The sequence below is a fragment of the Triticum dicoccoides genome, chromosome 6B (assembly GCF_002162155.2).
Source record: "Triticum dicoccoides isolate Atlit2015 ecotype Zavitan chromosome 6B, WEW_v2.0, whole genome shotgun sequence".
Taxonomy (NCBI): Eukaryota; Viridiplantae; Streptophyta; class Magnoliopsida; order Poales; family Poaceae; genus Triticum; species Triticum dicoccoides.
In genome coordinates, this window is record NC_041391.1 from 173,303,743 (window position 1) to 173,324,531 (window position 20,789).

The window sequence follows — 20,789 nt, forward strand, 5'->3', positions numbered from 1 at the left end:
CATGTTTTTTATTTTTTAATTGTTTTTTATATAGGTTTAGTGTGCAACATTTTTTTGGTAAATACACACTGTGCATTATTGTACAAATACACAATGAAATATATTGTTTAACGTAGGATGAACAATTTTGGTATATACATTGAGCTTTTTTAAATATACGGTGACCTTTTTATAAAATATATAAATTCAAATTATTTATGTGTTTTTTGTTTCAGATTTCTTTTATCCTTTTTCAGATCTTCGGATTTTAATTTTTTTTTTTTTGCAAATGGGCCCTGCCGCACGTTTAGTAATGTAATAATGTGAAGGTATTTTATCCAAAATGTACAACAATTTCGAGCCGGTGGCTGTAGACACGTGCACCTATTTAATTAATTAGTATTTGCATTGGTCTAAAAAAACATGGCTATGCAAATAGTCCTGCAGCCCGTTTAATGCAGACATATATAAAACATGCATGCCCCTACCTTGATGTGAGTAACTCTGTGTTGTAGTTGATAGAGCGTGCTCTCGGTCCGGCTCGGGCACATGTTTGAGTCGTGGCGGCAGCATCATTTTTGGTTCCATTTTATTTGTTTAAAGGCAAAAGAATATAAGGCTTTAGTATCCAATTTTAACAACTGAATGAGACTGTTGTAGTGGTTGGGAGGTGCGTGCGTTAAGGCTTTAGTATCCAACTAGTACAAATGCCCGTGCGTTGCAACGGGCGAAAAAAAATTAAACACAACACTTCTTATACCCAATTTTGGCAATCATCAAAAATAAAGTTACACTGACTATCGCATTTTGGGCCATGTAATTTGGACGTGAATAAGACATCATAATCATTTGTGTGACCTACTTTAGCTCGGCACTTTCATCTAATGAAAGAGTTGTGGTGCATGTAATACATCCTAGATAAACATGATATTTTCTATTTATTTTGAGAAGGCGTTTTTCTGTAAATTTGGAGAATATTTTTTCGATTTTTTTTTTTGAAAAATAGAATTATTTTTTTGGAGACGTACATTATCTGGTTGGGAAATTGCACGCTGTTTTTGTGTTCTTATATTTCATTTGCAGATGCACTGATTTTTTTTAAATATGAAATTACGCATGATACTACGCACAAGTAAAAGCAGTAGGCTGCTGGCGTAATTGTCCTGACATTGGAGAGTCAAGATCTAGATCAAAATTACATCGTCATATTTTTGTCTAGCCGAAGGTAGATCAAGTATACTCCCTGCTACCACACACCAACATAGAGCAGCAGTGCATCACTTCAGTTAGAGAGGCAAGATGACCAGTGCAACACTTCAGCTAAACAGGTGAGATGAAGTGTTCTAACAGCAGAATTGACATATTATTTTATACAATTCACATGAGCGATAGATCTAGCACCAGCATAGGTGGATCTATAATCATTCTTGTAAAATATGCCTTGACTTGTATCAAATATATAAACTTACTATGCAATGTGGACAGTAAAACCAAAATAACCAACATTGGTAAATTCAACCAGCACATTTAAGACCACTCTCCTCCACAGCTTATTGTTAAAGAGTACAAATCTAGATTTTATGAAAGCTAAAAACTCATGTCATTTACAACCAACAATATCTAATTGGCCCTACTGGGATACATCTAATGAATTATGAGGCACGCTTTCCTTAGCTTCATATCTGAAACTACCATCATGAGCTGCCATCCAATAGAGAAGCTCCATTTTCAGAATAGCACATGTCCTGTTGAGAGAAAATGGAAGTTAGCACCAAGTACATCAATAGTGAAAAAATAATAAAGTTTTCAGAGTAGCTTACAAAATCAATTTGCACAAACATATGGAGATATTACATATCAGTTTTATACTTGAGCCTATGCCAAGAGACCAATTGCGTTAAATACTTTCTCAAATCAATCTGTAAACCCTGGCTGTAAATCACTGTAAAACAAACATAGCTCAATCATAATTTGCACAAAGAAAAAAAGAACCTGCAGCAAAGTAGGTCTAGGCGATGGCTAATGGTCTTTCGGCAAAAGGTCGATGGAGGCAACATTTTGTGTAACAACAACAAAAATTGAAGTTAAAACTCCAACAATTACCTTGTTCATACAATATTCCAGATTTTGCAAAGATGCAATCAGCATGGAGTTCAATGGAACATGGAGCGGTTATAACAATATAGTAAATAGTGGAGTGATAGATAATCTTGAAAAGCTAACAATAGGATGCATAAGCTACTGGATGGGCCCATAGTGGAGTGATCTGGATGTTTCTTCCAAGATTATTTTGTCGGCAAGAGCAGATCAAGGCTTTAATTACTTGCTAGCAGCTAGCTGCACAAACTAAAGATTCAGGCATACAGATCAAAGAAGCGCTTGTTTACCCAATTGCCAACAGCAGATCAAGGACTCAAGTAATTGCTAGCATTAAGTTAATCTGGGGCTTGCTATAGCGAGCTGCACCAACTACTTATTCAAAACGAAGAGGTGCTTGCTTCAGCCTATGCCAACACACAAATTTTCCAATCAAAGCGTTGCTTACTTGCTTGCATCAATTCAAACTGCTACTTGTTGCAGCTACTTTTACAAAGGAAATAAGATGGCAAAATAATATAAAGTTTCATCCTATAATTACAAGTGAACTCTGGTTGTAAATCAAATATAGCTACTATAGGACATGATCCACGCTTTCAACAATTCAAGTACGCTCTAGCAATTTTCTAGCTACAGAGTTGAATCCCCACCTTTGTGAAAAAAAACAATTCTTATAGAACCCATTTTATTACATAAAAAGTAACAATCTCAGCTCTGGTTCCTACTCTAAATCATTTTAATTACAAAGTTGAATACGACGACGACGACTTATTCCTACTCTCGAAGTTTCTCCAAAATCACGTCCTAAATGTTCTGAACTGGGAGAGCAAGAACTCAAATCGAACAAAAAGAGACATGTATTCCTCAAAAGAGAAATTTGAGGTGCTTCGCATTAATCCATATAGAAAAAGAGCAACAATTTAACAACCATTTGAAGGCACCGCCCATAACTTGCTCAGGCTACTGTATAGTGTGCATTGTTCTGGAGGCCATGATCCACCCACAACAGAATCCCCGACCTTTCTTGCCCCAAAACCAGACAGAATATTATGCACAAAATTATCCAAATTGCTACTAAAAGCTACCAGCCAATAGCAAGAAGAACATTAAAAAGTAAGTAATGATGGTCGATGGTAGAAAGGAACAATGCAACATTCCTGCATTACTATTACAGCCCCTCAAACTATAAGTCTTCAATGAAGAGTATAATCACCTGCAGCACAACTAAACATATAGATGTGACCAATCTTCATGCCCGCTGCGTGGAACTTCTTTAATTGGAGTCGGAGCTGCTCCCACAAATCTTCACAAAGCTCTTCAAAATTTTCATATGTTATGGTGCCCCTGTAAAAAAATGGCATGCATGTAAACATGTAGAACTTGCACATTTTTTCTGGTCATGATTTAAGATTAAATTTTCACTATATAATGAGAAGGGAGAGCTGAAAGCATGAGATGGGTAACAAGATCAACCATAACATAGCAAAACAGGCTTGTGGCAAATATAAAAAATGAAAAGCTAAGAAGCCAGCATGAATTAGTCTTGCAAGCTCCACACAATCATGAATACGCAAAGAAGATATCGTATAATATGGGTCACAAAACTCAAGATAGAATGTGAGCATGGGCACAAAATCACCTCACAAGAAGAATTTCTGTAACTCATGATTGCTATCATATTTTTATCATAGTAATGATGCTTTCTGAAGCAACCAAGCTAGGTGCATGAGTAACAGAGAGAATCAGTACCTCAGAGAATATTAGTACTTCGGAGCCATGTGCCTTTAACTTGGGAAGACATTTATCTAACAGAACCATCTTTTCCTGTAGAAAGGGAAGTAATTTTCCTCATCTCAAAGAAAAGAATCATTTTTTCCTGTAGAAAGCATCAAGCCTTGAGGAGGCGCACCAAGGACGATGCCCTTGAGCTGCTTCAGGACTCCAAGGAGACCGCTAATACTGCAGTCCGCACCACGGTAGGGGAGGGCCGATGCCGGTGGAATCGTTGGGACGCACGACAGACTCAAAAATTTACAAGTCACGTAGTTTTACATATTTTTACTCACTACTGGAATAAGCGAATCATGAAAATGTACTCAAAGACTAAAACTGAATTCTATACACCAAATATAATTTTCAGGATATTCTAGTTTATTTAAATTGTGTGCCGCAATCATCTCCGTCCTCATTGCCTCCTCTACATCTGCCAATGTCCTCGAATCCTTGGCGTCCATGGGGATCCAGTATGTCCTCCTCATCGCGTCCGGCCATCATGCCCAAGACCTGCTACATGTGCCATAGAGCTCCTGAAATTTCAAAATCAATTAAAAAAACTAAACATATATGTGGATTCAACAAAAGATGTCTTCGCTTGTGCTCTACGAATAAGTGATCGAGGTCTTGGCTGTTTTGTACAAAGAACACAAAGTCCTGGTAAATGATTTACAATAATGTAGCATGACGTTCAGCTTGTTTGGGCAAGTGATGTTCAGTTTGTTCAGTTTGATCTTACCAAAAAGATCAACGTAATTCAAGACATGGGAACTCAACCAAGAATACATTGGTGCCTATCAATACGTCCCAATTGGATTTTGCCTTAAATCAGTGCAGGGGTGGCAGGGGAGCGCATGTGTGTGTACCTTTGCGTGGTTGTGATAATCGGTTCAGACGAAGTAGTGTCCTCGCCGGCGTTACGGAGGAGGGCCTAGGTGGAGGAGCTGTGTTCCGTGGATAGCACACGCTCAGCCGTCAGGACAGCGCCCAGCCGGACCATCTTGGGACGACACAGGGAGACGGGGAGCAACTGCACGGCGGAAAAAATTGGGAGCCCAGCAACACATTGGAAATCCATCAAGAGTTGGCCTGCAGTGTTGGAGCATATAGTCAATGTTCTCAAGATTTTGCAGATTCAACTTCTGAAGCAAAATCATACAAAAAGTGAATCATTTTACACATTATGAACATTCAGAAGCAGATAACAAATGTATTATGCATCTGTTCACTGCTGCTAAAATTGTATCTAACTAATAGTTGAGTAAGTCACCAGAGAAGTTGTTATGTATATTGAACATGTACTCAAGCACTCATGAAAAATCTTCTATACAAAATTAATCAGGCAAGAGCATGCCCATGCCAGTGAATTCTCAGACGACCTGGAGGTTGCTATTGGCGACGGGCTGAACTTGTGAAGGGCATCTCTAGCAATTATCAACGACATGGCATACTTTTTTGCGAGGAGGAGAGGAATCCTGACACAAACCTGATCCGATGACCGGAGCCGCCGTCGGACCAGCAGCAGGTACCCACGCAGTCCCTATTCTCCCTTCTATTCTCTCCATCTCACCTCGTCTCCCTCCCTTGTATCTTCTTCCCAGAAGACCTAGTCGCCACAGCCATGGAGCACCGCCGCCGCCGGCCTCCACTACGAACCGTCAGGATGGATCCCGACCTCCGCCACTTCCCCACCGTTCCCCGCCTGCAGGAACTCTGCCGCCGTCATCCTGCTACCGATCGGATCGGGGATCGGGAGCGCCGCCGCGGCCAGCCTCTACTACAAACCACCGGGATGGATCCCGACCTCCGCCACTTCCCCGCCGTTTCCCGCCTCCCGGATCTCTGCCGCCGTTTTCCTGCTCCCGATCGGGATCGGGAGCACCGCCGCACCAGCCCAGAAATCATTTTTTATTCCCTCACCAAGGACCGCGGGTTGAATCCCTAAAACCACAGGGTTTTATTTATAAATTTCCGAACGAAACGTTTTTCTCACTTAAGAAAGGATGGCGGGTTGAATTCTTAAAAATAGAGGGACTTTTTTGCAAAAACAACGACGACGTACGGCCAGAAACAATCACTGGTTTATTAGTAGGGGTATAGAGTATAGATATAGATATAGAGTATAGATATAGATATAGATATAGATTTTAACAACTAACAAAGTCCCGAACAATAATTGATGCGTTACGCGCCAGGTTTCACAATATAAGCAGTAGTATCATACTTGGAACAAGCTAACGAGGCTGGCGTAGTCCGCGCGTGACGCGGCAGGTCCCCGGTTCGAATCCCACCCGCGCGGCATTGTTTTTAGTTCCGCAAAGGGCATGTGCGTGATTAATAGTAGTGCAAGGGGCTTTTCTGCAAAAAACATATGCCACCTGTTACCTGACAGGTGGGGCCACTCAGTCAGATACGTGGTCAGTCCTTGTTTATACGGCTGTCAGACCGTTTTGCAACGTTTAGAAGTGTGATAGTTCCCTGCAATTAACTCAAATTGGGATGAAAGGAAACAGTATGCCTACTAGTGCATGCAGCGTGAGGTGTCAGCCAACGTGGCGAGAAGCGGCTTCATAATAGACCACGTTAGTTGAACCCGATGAAAGAAGGGATTAGATAGTAATTAGCACCGATTTATTAGTGTATGGGGCGATTGTCTACTTGAGGGGTTAAGGACGTAAAATATCCCTAAGACGCTACTTTAGGGGCATATTCCTATCCACGCAGTCAGCCTTCAGTTTATTTTTGAAAAACTTTGTCAGAGGGGGGCAGAACAGCATGAGGCCCAGGAATATGGCTGGTCCGTGTCGGAAACATCTGGGCCGTGACAGTACTACTAGCAATAAATGCGGACGCTGGGTGAATTTTCCATTGATACGACACAGAATACGCGTAAGAATAGTGCGCAGGGTGGAGATCTTGAGAGGAAAGTGCGACCAGGATACTGGGTGCATCTGGGCTCGGGCACCGAAACAAATTTTCGAAGAAAATTATCCTACAGACATGATATGGACAACATTGTTGAACTCATTTCAACAAAAATGTTAGTACTTTATGTACATACTCAGAATGGTTTAGTTAGAAATCTTAACAAATATACTGATATAAATTACATGACCACTCTTATAGAATTGTAATTTATCAGCCTCTTGTTAGACTCATACGGCCTTACACACCGTAAGTATGATCTAAATAATACCAATTGCATAGCATACTACTTTTCCCTTATAGTAAGTACGTGAAAATCAACAAAGTATTTCCCATCTGCGATAATTCGGTTACATGCCGAATCACCACTCCAACGTACGTCAGTGGGCCCTCACAACTAATTAGGGATCTATGTTAGGAATAACTATTCATCCGTCAATCATAAATAAATTGAGCCCCAAATAGGGGAGTTATAAACTTATGATCAGCCCGTGCGTTCATGCATCAGCAATAAGGACATTTTCTCGCATTAGGGGGGGGGGGGAATTAGTACCACAAAGAATGCCAAGAAATAAGTCATTAAAATTCATTCCTTATGTCCACGTACTTAAGAATCTGAACTAGAAGTTCAGAGAATCATATATTTGCAACACATTGCAAATCTGCCACATACTTTACTGATGACAAAGGTGTCATTATATTTTATATTCTTGCAGTAAAATGTCAGAAAAAGAGGAGGTGCCTAATAAATCACTATTCTTCCCACGTGAGAGCGAGAAGGGGAGAAATCTGGCTACATGAGATATAATTTTCCACATGCTTCCACGGAAACAGAGGAAAGTAGATCCTCAGTAGTAAATGCAATTCAACATCAAGTTGAAAGACACCTCATAGGATGCTCATCATCCAAAGCCCAGCATAGATGGGCACACTATTTTTAATGTTGGGACATCGATACACCTTGACTCCATTGTTGTAGGAAATCACAATGAGTTAAAAGGTACAAATACATTTCCACAAATTTCATCAATTCCACTAGAATCATATAACAAAAGACTATATTTGTCGACATATATTTCTTCGCAAAATTGCTAAAACCTTTTGGGCCCTCAACCAAAATCCATGGTAGAGTGCCTCTTGCATTCAAATTGGTTCACATAAAAGGAAGCAAGTTAGAGAAGAAAATCACTCGCTCAACAAAAGAGTTGTATTTACCGCAGTAATGCATACTCCTTTTTTTGAAATAAAACAAAACTTTATTCCTTAAAAATAACCAATACATCGTTTGTGAGGATGAGTACAATTTCATTGATAGGCTCCTCGAACCAATCTAAAGTTGAAGAAAATCTAGCTAATCTAGCAAGTTCATGTGCTACTCTATTTGCCTCTCTATTACAATGTTCGAATCTAGTCATGATAAAATCACATGCGTAGTGGAAGCAGTCGTTGAAAAATGCCGCGGCCACACCCGTTAACTGTCCTCCGTCCTGCATTGTCTCAATCACCTCTGGATTATCTTAGTTGATGATTAGGCGATTGCACCCTGCCCTTTGCGCTAGTGTTAGTCCAAATTTGAGGGCTAAAGCTTCTGCCATCAGAACATCCGCGCAATGGTCAATCTTTCCATTTCCTCCTGCAATAAACCTATCTTTGTCGTCTCGCAAAACCGCTCCCATCGTACCCTTCAGCATGTCCTGGTCAAAAGAGGCGTCAACATTGAGTTTCACGAAACCCGTAGGGGGACAATGCCAACCCCCCTTTTTCATGGACGTCTTTGAAGATGATGCATTTACAAAATTGTATGTGAGGGCTATGATCCCCATTGATATCTGAGTTGCATTCTGAGTTGTTTCCTTGTACACTAATTTCTGTCTCTCCCACCATAGATACCAAGCTGAAATAGCTATCATTTCTCGTACATTTTGGTACCCCATAATGCGCAAATCTTGATCTGAAAGAACTAAAAGGTATTCCAGTATCGCCTCTTCAGCACGATCAACCTCACAAGCTCTATCAATAATCTCATCTATTCCTAGCCTCTTCCAAACCCCCTTTGCTTTAGTACATAGGAAAAGCATGTGCTTAGTGTCTTCTAGCTTTAGTACATAGGAAAAGCATGTGCTTAGTGTCTTCTACACCCTGAGAGCAAGTAGGACAAAGGGGCGAGACATTTATGTGTTTATTAGCAAGTGTTGTCCGGCATGGTAGAGTGCCTTGTAACGTACACCATATAAAAATTTTGACTTTTGCCGGACAGGATAATTTCCCTATCTAACACCAAATAGGGTTAGGTGTGGTTCGCCCCATCCCGTTAGAGTGTTTTAGTTTACTCCCATACTGATCATTTCACTCCACGGAATAAGCAGACCGTACCAAGAACATACCATTTTTCGTATAACTCCAAGCAATGAAATTTAACATGTTATGTTGCGAAAGAGGGATTGTAAGAATCCATTGAGCGTCAATGGGCCACATAGTTTGTCTAATCAAATAGCACTCAGATATAAGGTTTCCAGCGAGAAGTACAAAGTCTAATAGTTTAGATCGGAAGTATACCCAGCGTTTGGATCATTAAAGTAATGATCCAAACATTCTTATATTTCTTTAAGAAGGGAGTATATATTATAGGAAAATTGAATTTTATTGTATATACTTAAATTAAAAATAAATAAGAAAATGAGGTAACTAATACAATGTGTAAAATGATGAAACGTACGTATACTACGTAAAAATAGACTTCAACCCAACTTGCGCAGGGGCAGGTTGCGCTGGCCATTGGAATACACGCGTATTCGATTAGCATGAAGTGGATAAAGCAACGGGGTAAGGCGGGAGTATGTACTCCTACGAGAAACGGATAAGGCAGGGGCATATATAATACATCACCACACAGGTTCTGAGAACAGCTACTACAACCCTCTCTTATTCAACTATTCAAGTTGGGCATAACTTTACTACCAGGACATAGATGTGGCAGGCATTCTATATCACTCATGCCATCAGACGACACATCAGAAGATCCAAAGATAGTAATCTCTGCCTTGATAATGCAGCACGATTCTACAAGATAGCCTCTCTCTGGATTCATGAATGTCTCAAGTGGAATGAAGTCAGACCACCCCCAGTGGGATTTACCAGCAAACACCACGAGACCTGCATTACGACAAGGTAAGAACAGCAAACGAGACATGACAGTCAATTTATGGTGCGGCGATAGCAGCTAAGTAGAACTGAACCTGGGCATTTCCTGATGAAGTGTTTTCCATGTTTTTGGTCCAATATGGATAAAGTTAATTCAACCAACTTTCCATACTTATGAGGGAGCTTCTCTGAGCCATCAAGGTGCAAGTACAAGGAGAGGCAATTATTGCTGTACTGGTTACCTCGCGGATAGACACCAAAGTACCTGAAGAACAAATGAGAGGAAAACAAATAATGGAGGTACATCAGAAAAATGTGATTATGACGGCTTACATGTCAAGTGCAAAATCAAATACAACCAAGTTACCAGGATGAATACATCCATTATTTTGTCAACACATTGTAATAAGCAGCTGCATATATGTAAATGAACTTGGGAGTTGTTTGGCCACATGCTTTTATATGATCTGGTAAGTCACATACACTAAATTGTCTAATGATTCATGCATAAGATTTATACAAAGAGTTCTTAAAATAACTGAATCAGATGGGTACCAGTTTTGTCCATCAAGTTCAAATCTTGAACAAACGAATTTCATCATGCTCATTTCAAGAAAGTTATTTATCGTCACGCTGCAGGTCAATTTGATGAAATTATCTTTCTGGATGAAGAGGCTCTGAATTGTTGCAGCCTTCTGGATCGCAATTTCCTCCTTTTCAGGAAAAAGGGCATCAATTTTCAATATATCCACACCAAAGACACAGCAGTCATCAGCCAAAAAATCAGTTGAAACCAGTAGTTCTTTAAGTGGAATCAAGCATTCCTTCTTCGAGTTTATATGCTCATCATCAAAGTTGAAGGTAGCTGCATGTAGGTGAGGGTTAAAACATAGATAAAAAGGACTTATATAAGCGGCAAGCATAAAAATACAAACTTAAGATCATTCAGAGAGACTAGTTAATGCAACAAGCACTGATCATATTTCGAAATTATAGATTCAAATTTAGGGTCTGTTCAGAAGCCCTCCAGCTTCGCTGGATCCAGAAATCCAGCTTCAATTTCCGGATGCCAGCTTCTTCTACGAAAACTGGATCGACGAAAACTGTTCGGCACCCTCGCTCCAGCTTCTTGTAGGCGCCAGCAGGCCAAACTGCCTGGACGGGCTACTGGGCTAGAGCCCAGCCGGCTCAATAGATAAGGTGGCCTTAGGCCTGGTCGAACGCCGGAGGAGAGTGGCTGGCCTTGGCCCAGTTCAGAAGGAAAGGCAGTGATGTCTCCACGTAGCCTCGTCAAGAGAATAGAACATGACGTGAGAAGGGAGAGAGAAGGCAGCGAACCGGTATGCACCCTCAAGCCACTTGGCGGTGGCATCTGCCCGTAAATAAGGCCAACTCCAGGATTCCCGATTCCTGGGATCGCCAAAACAGCCGCTCCAGGTTTTTTGTACGTGAACACTGCTACGATCCTGGAAGCCAGCTTCTTGGAGCTGGGCCGTTCGGGCCAGCTTCGCTCGCTGATTTGCGGAATCTGGGAGCTGGCAGGCTACCGAACAGGCCCTTAACGATGGGTTTTAGATATCTGTACTACTGTACAATCCATAACCTTCGAATTTGAACTTGCCACCTCTTTCACTAAACTAAACAGTTCAAGAACATTATCAACTGTTGATTTATATGATGGATCTGTCTATGAAAACCCTCATTCCAGATCTCGCTCTCATCTTGCTGGATTTTGAATAAAAGAAAACTAAGAGAACTGGCAAGAAGGGGAGACTTAGCGCAGCGGTAAAGCTGTTGCCTTGTGACCATGAGGTCACGGTTCGAGTCCTGGAAATATCCTCTTGCAGAAATGCAGGGAAAGGCTGCGTACTATAGATCCAAAGTGGTCAGACCCTTCCCCGGACCCTGCGCAAGCGGGGGCTAGGTGCACCGCGCTGCCCCTTTAAGAGAACTGGCAAACTACGATTATCCTGACATATGCCGACACATATTATACCACTGCACAGAGACATGACTGGATATAAGCTATTCACACATGAACTGAGAAACATAAACACACATTTAAGGCCTTAAGTTTAGAATTATGATCTACAAAGTTCATTACAGTTTGTTGTCTAACCACTTCCTAGTAAACCTGGCTTTCAAAGTGTAATAGAAATGATTAAATGATCTCTAGAGGATTAGAATTCTTAACAGTTTTTGTATGTAGGATATTTTCCATCCCTCGATTAAGGATGTGCATGGGATCTAGTTGAGAAAGCAACCGTGTACACTAATTGTTGAGACAACAATTATTCGGGCCATGAACGCAAATACAGATAGTATGTACAATGTACCATAACTAATTGTTGAGACAACAATTATTTGGAGTGTACTTATTGAGACAATTTAATATTTTGTGCTATGCATTTTCATTAGGGGATACACTTTGTGTACTTCTTATAGTTGCATACCCAAAAAAAAAATTTGAATTTTGTATATTTGCATCATTCAAATGGACATGCCAACACACAAGTGTCATCATGTGTGAAGCACATACAACTTACTAGTTATGTTGAATGCATATAATAATTTAGGGAGTTGTGGCTACCGGTTGGAATTCGAAAGTTGGAGGTTTGCAAAAACTAAATTTATTACCTTTGGATCCCCAATGCACATGATCTGAATGATTGTATATTGACAACTCAAACACCACAGCCATCACGGAACCTGGCTCCAAGCCCAGACTTCCTCGAGTAATTCCTAGAGAAAGAGCAACACATGGTTTTGCAGAATAAGACTTGGTAAGAGGAGTCAACTGAAGGAACCTGGTAAATGAAAAAGCAAGTCAGTCAAGAGGTCATAAGTGAAAATGAATGAAGGCTAATTTCGTCGCCTCATTCATTGTATGAAACTATGAAATCAGTGTTTTAATTTTATTTTTCACTAACACTTCATAAAAAATGAATTTAGCAACCTAAAAAAGTGATTGATGAATGATGCCAAATTGGTACACATGCATCATTTTAACATAAAACACATACTTATATGATACGCACCATTTGTACCCAGAGCAGAAAAAGGGGGCTGAATTGACTGAGACCTCTTCCCTCTGGAGTAGGTTTGAGAAGTTATGAACCTTCCATTTGAAGCATGGATTGTGAGTATCTCCCAGCAGTGCAGGAGCTGAACTAGCTGCGATAGAGTTACCCATACCGCTGCCCCTTCCTGTTAACTGCAAATGAAATTAACGATCATACCGCAGTGTAGAGTAAAAAAACATAAATAATCTCAAAAGTTTGTGCTTATCTGGATCAAATAGTAACTAAGGCATATGAAAACATTAATACCATGTCATTATGCAGACTGAAGATCACAAGAAAACAGCATAGATCAAACAAAGCAACAGAGGAGGAGAGAGTTCCACCTTGGGCCCTGTTTGGTTTAGCAGACACTAGCAAGCATCTAGGGAGGATTTGCAGGGAAGTGGCCTAAATACCAGCCGATCACCCTTAATCCCTGCTAAACCAAGCATGGCCTCAGTCCTTGTTTAGTTGTTGGGGACTAATCGACGTTGGATTGGGTTAATCCCCTCTCGTCAACCAATCTCCTAAGGGTTGATCAAATATCTCCGATCCTCAAGTTCATTTGGCTGGGTACAATTTCACGTTTGAAGTATATTTAGCACCCAAGACCAACTGTTGTAGACACGCCAGCCGGTAATGCCCGCGCCACACAAGTAATCATTAACCCATGGTCTCGCCTTACTATCATTTGTTGAACTAGCATAGTGGCCCGCGCATTTGCAAGGGCTAGAATTTAATAAAGTCCCAAATTTTCTTTAGACAAATAAAATAATATGTTCTAATGAAAAAAGGCTAACACATTTACATATATGATGTAACTTTATTAAATTCTAGCCCTTGCAAATGCGCGGGCCACTATGCTAGTTCAACAAATGATAGTAAGGCGAGACCATGGGTTAATGATTACTTGTGTGGCGCGGGCATTACCGGCTGGCGTGTCTACAACAGTTAGTCCCCTCCTTTCTACCCCTAAAGGCAGCTGAGATCCTTTTTGGAACTCTAGCAAGCACATGAGTTCCATCTATTGCTCCAACACAATCCTAGTTAATAAAGATAAATGATTGTTATTCATAAGTCTCATCAATTGTTTCTCTTTTGTTTGAAAAAAAATTACCTTGAAATATGGATAGAAGCGGGTGCTTTCTTGTATTTTACGATGGCAATGGTTGGAAGGAGGCCAAATCATCTCATCTCTCAACTCCCCAACAGCATAAAGCACTGCCTTAAAATACCTACTAATGACTTCGGTAGATCTTCTAAAGATTGGTTGTAGTGTCCTATACCTTTGGTTATGGCCAACTACTAGAAGAAACATGGCAACTTGTTCCTCGATAGAAGTATGGATGCCATCCAACAATAAGTTTCTCTCTCTAAATATAGCACACAAACGAAAAAAAGGAGCTTTTCTCATTCTTAGTTGATTAGAACAATTTATATTGCTAGAGTGATAAATATATCTCAAATTTGACTCTCTAGATATGGCACGATCGGCCATGCTGCCCACGGTTATCCTCGGTGTTTGTTGCCTAAATCTTCTAAACATGACCATCATGTAAGCATACAATCCAGCCACTAGACCGGCTCCTCTCACAATTAGAATTAGTTGCCTTCATTTTCTTGCCAATTCATCCATCTATGACAATACAAACAAATAACAGTAAACTTAGTACAACAACAAAAATTCAGCATCACAAACAATGAACAGAAGATAGATAGTTCACAAATTCCTTCATGCATAATTTTTTGTCTAAACCACAGTACACTCTCTGTACAGAAGATAGACAGTAAACAAAATAAAATTACTAAGATCTCCCTGTTCACTGTTTCCTGACCCGAGGCAGGAAGGACTGGGTTACGGGGAGGAAGGGAGGAGGGGGCGGAGGAAGGGAAGGAGGGGGGCGGAGGAAAGAGCGGCTACCTCTACCAGCTGGCGAGGTACTGCAGGGGCGGCGGCGGAGGCGAGTTCACGGCCGGGGCCAGGAGCTGTGGCGGGTCGCCGAGGCAGGAAGGTCTAATTAGCTAGGAATTGTAAAAAAATATCAAGTGGCAATTCTGGGAGAAGCTGGGGAGGGGGTCAATTCTGGGAGAATTACCCAAAAGAACTGGCCCTCAGCCTCGCTCGACCCGGCTGGCCTCCACAGACAGGGTGCTTCGATCGAGCACTAGACGGATACTAGAAGAACACCCGTGCGTTGCAAACGGAGCCACATTAAATTTAAGAGTTCAATATCAATTATATTAATATTACATTTAATATTCTTATACATATCAAATGACATTGGCGACCCTTTTACCATCAAATTCTCACACACACTCTCTCCCTCCCTCCTCCTCACTCTCTCTCCCCCTCTCCCTCTCTCTCTCTAACACACACACATATCCATCTTATTGGGTACGGGACCATAATCCATCTATTTCATATGCACACGCGCTAGTGCATAACAATATGGATTATAAAACAGGTTCAAGGTAGTAACAAGGATTCTTCTCATGCATTAATAAACAAATGTTCTGCACTGAAGACAAGATAAACAATTCCCAAAGTGCATCAGAGCATCACAGAACATTACTGGCAAGATAAATGCACGATGTATCGGAACTGCTCAGATGAACCGTAACAGAGCCAACATACATCATCCTAGACAAACGCAACATCAACCATTTACCTTGGTACTTTAGGGACCGACAGGAGGATGCATGTAGAAGCGCTTATTGCCTGCGAATCCACAGTCAGAGAGAGAAATTGGAACCCATTCCCATCCCCACTGATAAAGAAAGCATGTAAGAAAATTGATATCGGGCCAACTTGGATCTTCGGTGATTGTCCGCCGGTATGGAGAATTTAGGAGGGTGGGTGCAGGCAGTGGCGGATCTAGGATTTTGAAACAGGGTGGTCCACCTAAAAAAATACTACAAATATGACATGCCTATGATCAATGATATGTACAGTAGCATATTTCGCAGGAAGATTTTTTTTTTTTGCCTGTGATCCTTCACTACTAATTTTACTTATGTATAGGAAGAAATGGCAGCGAGGAATTGCCATTCAAGAAATAATTGCTTTGCATCATACTACTTTCTTTTGCGAGTGCATCATACTACAATTTTGATTCTTCACGTTTTTTCTTTTCTTTTTTAGCACTAACTAGTTCCAGTTCACTGTACCATCTCACGGAACACAAATCATAAGTTACGGGCAGTACCATTGATAGTTAGTCAACTCACGTTACTGTAGTTCTTCATACTCCGTAGCCTCGCCGGCCGCCGGGCAAGACTGCGCGCGCGGGATAAACGAGCGTGCCGCTATTGTGTCAGGCGGGCAGGGCGGGTGCCGGGTGGCTCCTAGCCTCCTGGGATCGAGCCGTGGCAGTGGATCCACCGAGCTCCGCCGCTCCAGCCCTGTCATCTGGCTACGGCGAGTTGCTGGCGAGGCGGCGCAGTAGGGACGGGGGCGCTTAGGCCAGAGGGGGATCAGGGACGGGACAGGTGCGGCTGTGCGCAGAGTGGGTCAGGACAGTGCTTCCTGGGCTTTGTATATTTTCATCGGGCCTCTATGGTATGAAGGCCGTTGCAAAATCCCAGGGTGGGCCGCGGCCCACCCTGTCCACCCTCTGGATCCGCCAATGGGTGCAGGGAGTGGCCTTGTGGATGATGGATGGAGGCGCGGAGGGATGTGGTCGCCGGAAGGTCGAAAGCGGAGAGGGTCGGGCACGTTAGGTGGAGCCGGTGGTGCGCGACAACCGGAGGCGGCCCAATCGTGGGCGGCGAACCGACGATAGCCTTTGCCCATCTCTCGACGCAGCGAAGATAGAGAGGGCGGCACTGCCGGTGCTCGAGGCCGCCGCTCGGCACCATCTACATCGAGGGGAAAGAGAGGCGAGAAAGCGATAGGGACCATAATCCATCTATTTCACACGCACACGCGCTAGTGCATAACAATATGGATTATAAAACAGGTTCAAGGTAGTAACAAGGATTCTTCTCATGCATTAATAAACAAAAGTTCTGCACTGAAGACAAGATAAACAATTCCCAAAGTGCATCAGAGCATCACAGAACATTACTGGCAAGATAAATGCACGATGTACCGGAACTGCTCGGATGAACCATAACAGAGCCAACATATATCATCCTAGACAAACGCAACATCAACCATTTACCTTGGTACTTTAGGGACCGACAGGAGGATGCATGTAGAAGCGCTTATTGCCTGCGAATCCACAGTCGGAGAGAGAAATTGGAACCCATTCCCATCACCACTGATAAAGAAAGCATGTAAGAAAATTGATATCGGGCCAACTTGGATCTTCGATGATTGTCCGCCGGTATGGAGAATTTAGGAGGGTGGGTGCAGGGAGTGGCCTTGTGGATGATGGATGGAGGCGCGGAGGGATGTGGTCGTCGGAAGGTCGAAAGCGAAGAGGGTCGGGCACGTTAGGTGGAGCCGGTGGTGCGCGACAACCGGAGGCGGCCCAATCGTGGGCGGCGAACCGACGATAGCATCGGCCCATCTCTCGACACAGCGAAGATAGAGAGGGCGGCACTGCCGGTGCTCGAGGCCGCCGCTCGGCACCATCTACATCGAGGGGAAAGAGAGGCGAGAAAGCGATAGGGTGATGCGGGGCTAGGGATTGCGGAGGAGGGTGGGGGTGTGCGATTTGAATGGATTGTTCTGCCCACCATTTTCTTGTACGTGGCGGTGAAGACGGCGGCGTCCAGCCATGCAGGCGAGGCATGGGTCGAGCCGGGCACACGGCGAGGCGCAGTAGCAGAGGCGGGGGCGATTTTTTGCTACTGAGATGCATGGTGTGGGATTGATCGTTCATGTTCTCTTTTCCTTTTTAACGGGAGATGAATGCGATTTTTTCACGAGGGGAGAGATGTGACCACATACAGATTCCATAATAAATTAATTAGGTACATAACGGGAATTCTTTACAATGCGTTAAGATTTACGTGTTAGTTTTCTTAATAAAGAAATGCACTGATGTAGGGATCGATTGATTCGGGTAAGGAAAGATAAATTCGTGATCTTTTGTATGTTAGGAAATTAGTGGTTTGCAAGGAAAGAGTGAAGAGAAAAAGAAACAATGCGACCACGTATAGATTCCATAATAAATTAATTAGGTCCATAACGGGATTTGTTTACAATGCGTTAAGATTTACGTGTTAGTTTTCTTAATAAAGAAATGCACTGATGTAGGGCGCAATTGGTTCGGGTAAGTAAAAATAGATTCGTGATCTTTTGTATGTTAGGAAATTATTGGTTTGCAAGGAAAGAGTGGAGAGAAAAAGAACCAATGGAGGTGAGAGGAGGACAAAAATAAACCGTACGAGGCTACCAACTGCTCCATTAGGAGTAGAGATTGTTTGTGAAAATAACGTGCGACGACGACTTAGCGAGCGGATCCCCTTAAAAAAAACATAGCGAGCAGATTCCCTTAAAACTGGTAAGAATGGATACGATTGATGACGTTGATAAATAGTGGTGAATGTTAGCCTAATTTACTATCATCACGCATGGAAACGAATCATCAAGAAAAAGAATACTTCCTATTACTACACTCATAGGAAGCTTCCTAATCTCTGCTACCAAACAGTTTCTGCCCAAACAAGGAAGGAAAGTTATGGACGTGATTCGAAAGGAAACAAACGTTATGAAGATTAATTAATTTAGATTTGATCTTTAGAGATTGATTGTGATTGATTTTTTTACATAAAGACATTACTAAATAATTTGCGTCAGTATGGAAAGTTCTGATCCGTTCAGTTTTTTTCGTTGTGTGAGAGGGTGAAGTGAAAATAAACCGATGAAGTGGGGGAGGCGACGAAAAAAATCTACGACGGTTAACCTACGAAAAAAACCTAGACGAAAGTGGTGGGACGAAAAAAAACCTAAAAGTGAGACTACCAACTGTTTCATTAGGAGTAGAGATAGGCGAGCTATACCGTGCCCGGTGGTGATACTGCGACTGGTGGTTGTCGTTAGAATGCTTTTGTGTGACTTCAGCAGATCATATGAACGTGTGTTTAAACGATTTTTTGCTGGCATGGTCTGCTGTGCACACACGCCATCCAAAGCCCAACCTGCTAATCTAGCCAATAATACAATGGCAGCACTAATGAAAAATGTGGTAAATAGAGAGTCATACTAATATCCATAAGCATAACCGAGTTAAATAATGGCAATCTCCAGGAGTACAACACATGGGAAGTGACCTAAAGTTTTACCGCAGGAAACATGTCCCAGGTGCACAAGTGCGGAACGACCATTGTACTTCTTTTATTTTGGGACGGAGGAAGTATTTGATACATGAAGCTGTACGGAAACTACTCGCCCCCTCCCTTATATTATGGGACGGAAGGAGCAATAGATTAAAAGAAGTGAACTAAAAAGGCAGGACGTCTTTAAGAGATGAGACAAAGTAAAAGTTCCCCATATGCATCTCCATAGTACTTCTCTCATCTCACTATCCTTGTGATAGATTTCTTCGTATCTTCACAAGCGCTTCATTGCACTGTGTTGTCATATTCTTCTTCATTTCGTATTACCATGCTTGCAAACAAAATGAAAATGAATTATGATTTCCATGGTACATTTTAGAAAGAAAAAAAAGACATGACCCCAACTTAGCGCAAAGAGATAATAGTCATCACTGTCTCAGACACTACTAACTAAAACAGAAATCAGCTGGGCATAACTTACCAACAAAAAAAAAGATAGCACTAACCTACGAATGGAGACCGTCAGGCTTGCTAATTAAAAAATTCCTAAATAAAAGATCAGATCACATCCTCGGTGTCCCATGTACATGGATGAACATCTACACACAACAGATCATGAGCTGACTCTAACAACCACCAGTAGCATTAGACATAAACTATGAAGGCCGTCTAGAAAGCTAAAAATACCTTCAAGACCACTGTCTAACCATCAAACAGGCCCAAAGTGTAACATTTAATAATTAATAAAATTCTTATGTAAAAAATTCATGATGATAATAGAAGCATCTACCCGGCCCATACATGGAAATCCAAGTCCCTGCCAAACATTAAAAACTGAGGAAACAAAAGATGCAAAAAACATCACCATGGAGCAATCAACTGCATTTGAATAATATTAGAAACGGTATGCATGAGATGTACTCCCTCCGTCCGAAAATACTTGTCATAAAAATGAATAAAAGGGGATGTATCTAGATGTATTTTAGTTCTAGATACATCCCTTTTTGTCCATTTTGATGACAAGTATTTTCGGACAGAGGGAGTAGCACACAACCGGAAAACTGATAGATGCTTGCATTGGTTGGATGTGCACAACCTCGTTCAATATTAATTTGTCAGCATACTTATCAATCAGAAAATCTCCATAACCTGAGAAAAAAAAAAGAGTTAGAACAACTTTGAGCAATCTGTTGTTTAGTTATCACAGTTGCAACTTGCATCGGGCCATATGCTCGGAGGGACCAGATTATCCTACAACTAAAACTTCAACATCATAGTAACTATGTGGGTTCATACTTTTATTTCACAACATCGTGAGCCCTTTCCACGGTCCAGGATAGTGCTACAAACTATACTCTAATAATTCAGATTTAGGTCAAAAATAGCACAAGATCCAGAAGTTTAACATCATGTACATTGATTAACTACAAAACATAAATGGTTATAAGCCTGTTGCCACCACAATGTCGTTGGTTTCATACTTGTAATTGTGCGATTGCGGAAACGTCTTACCTCGTTGGAGGCGACGGGTTCATGTTAAATAAGCAGGGACGCACCTCCCTGATACAGCGCATACATTGAGTT

At 41.7% G+C, this 20,789-nt stretch overlaps 1 protein-coding gene and 1 long non-coding RNA gene across 2 annotated transcripts; both read right to left on the minus strand.

Moving 5' to 3' along the window:
- Positions 1-1,523: 1,523 nt before the first annotated feature.
- Positions 1,524-4,362, minus strand: LOC119322276. Its single transcript, XR_005155493.1, has 4 exons — positions 3,986-4,362; positions 3,826-3,900; positions 3,290-3,420; positions 1,524-1,724 (listed from the first exon to the last, which is right to left on the minus strand). It is a non-coding gene; the product is annotated as an uncharacterized LOC119322276 (long non-coding RNA).
- Positions 4,363-9,657: 5,295 nt separating this feature from the next.
- On the minus strand, positions 9,658-13,151 carry LOC119324104. The gene is made up of 5 exons (XM_037597848.1): positions 12,954-13,151; positions 12,553-12,722; positions 10,471-10,780; positions 10,011-10,180; positions 9,658-9,927 (listed from the first exon to the last, which is right to left on the minus strand). Exons 1-5 carry the CDS (start codon positions 13,106-13,108, stop codon positions 9,701-9,703), a joined length of 1,032 nt encoding a protein of 343 aa, XP_037453745.1. The 5' UTR covers positions 13,109-13,151; the 3' UTR covers positions 9,658-9,700.
- Between the last annotated feature and the right edge of the window lie 7,638 nt (positions 13,152-20,789).

What these genes read in the sequence shown, in the direction of transcription:
- LOC119324104 (XM_037597848.1), bottom strand. Translation starts at nt 13,108, where the DNA reads ATGGGTAACTCTATCGCAGCTAGTTCAGCTCCTGCACTGCTGGGAGAT. An exon ending in TGTGCATTGGGGATCCAAAG is followed by an intron (nt 10,781 to 12,552) that starts GTAATAAATTTA and finishes ACCTACATGCAG; the next exon opens with CTACCTTCAACTTTGATGAT. An exon ending in GAACTTGATGGACAAAACTG is followed by an intron (nt 10,181 to 10,470) that starts GTACCCATCTGA and finishes TTTGTTCTTCAG; the next exon opens with GTACTTTGGTGTCTATCCGC.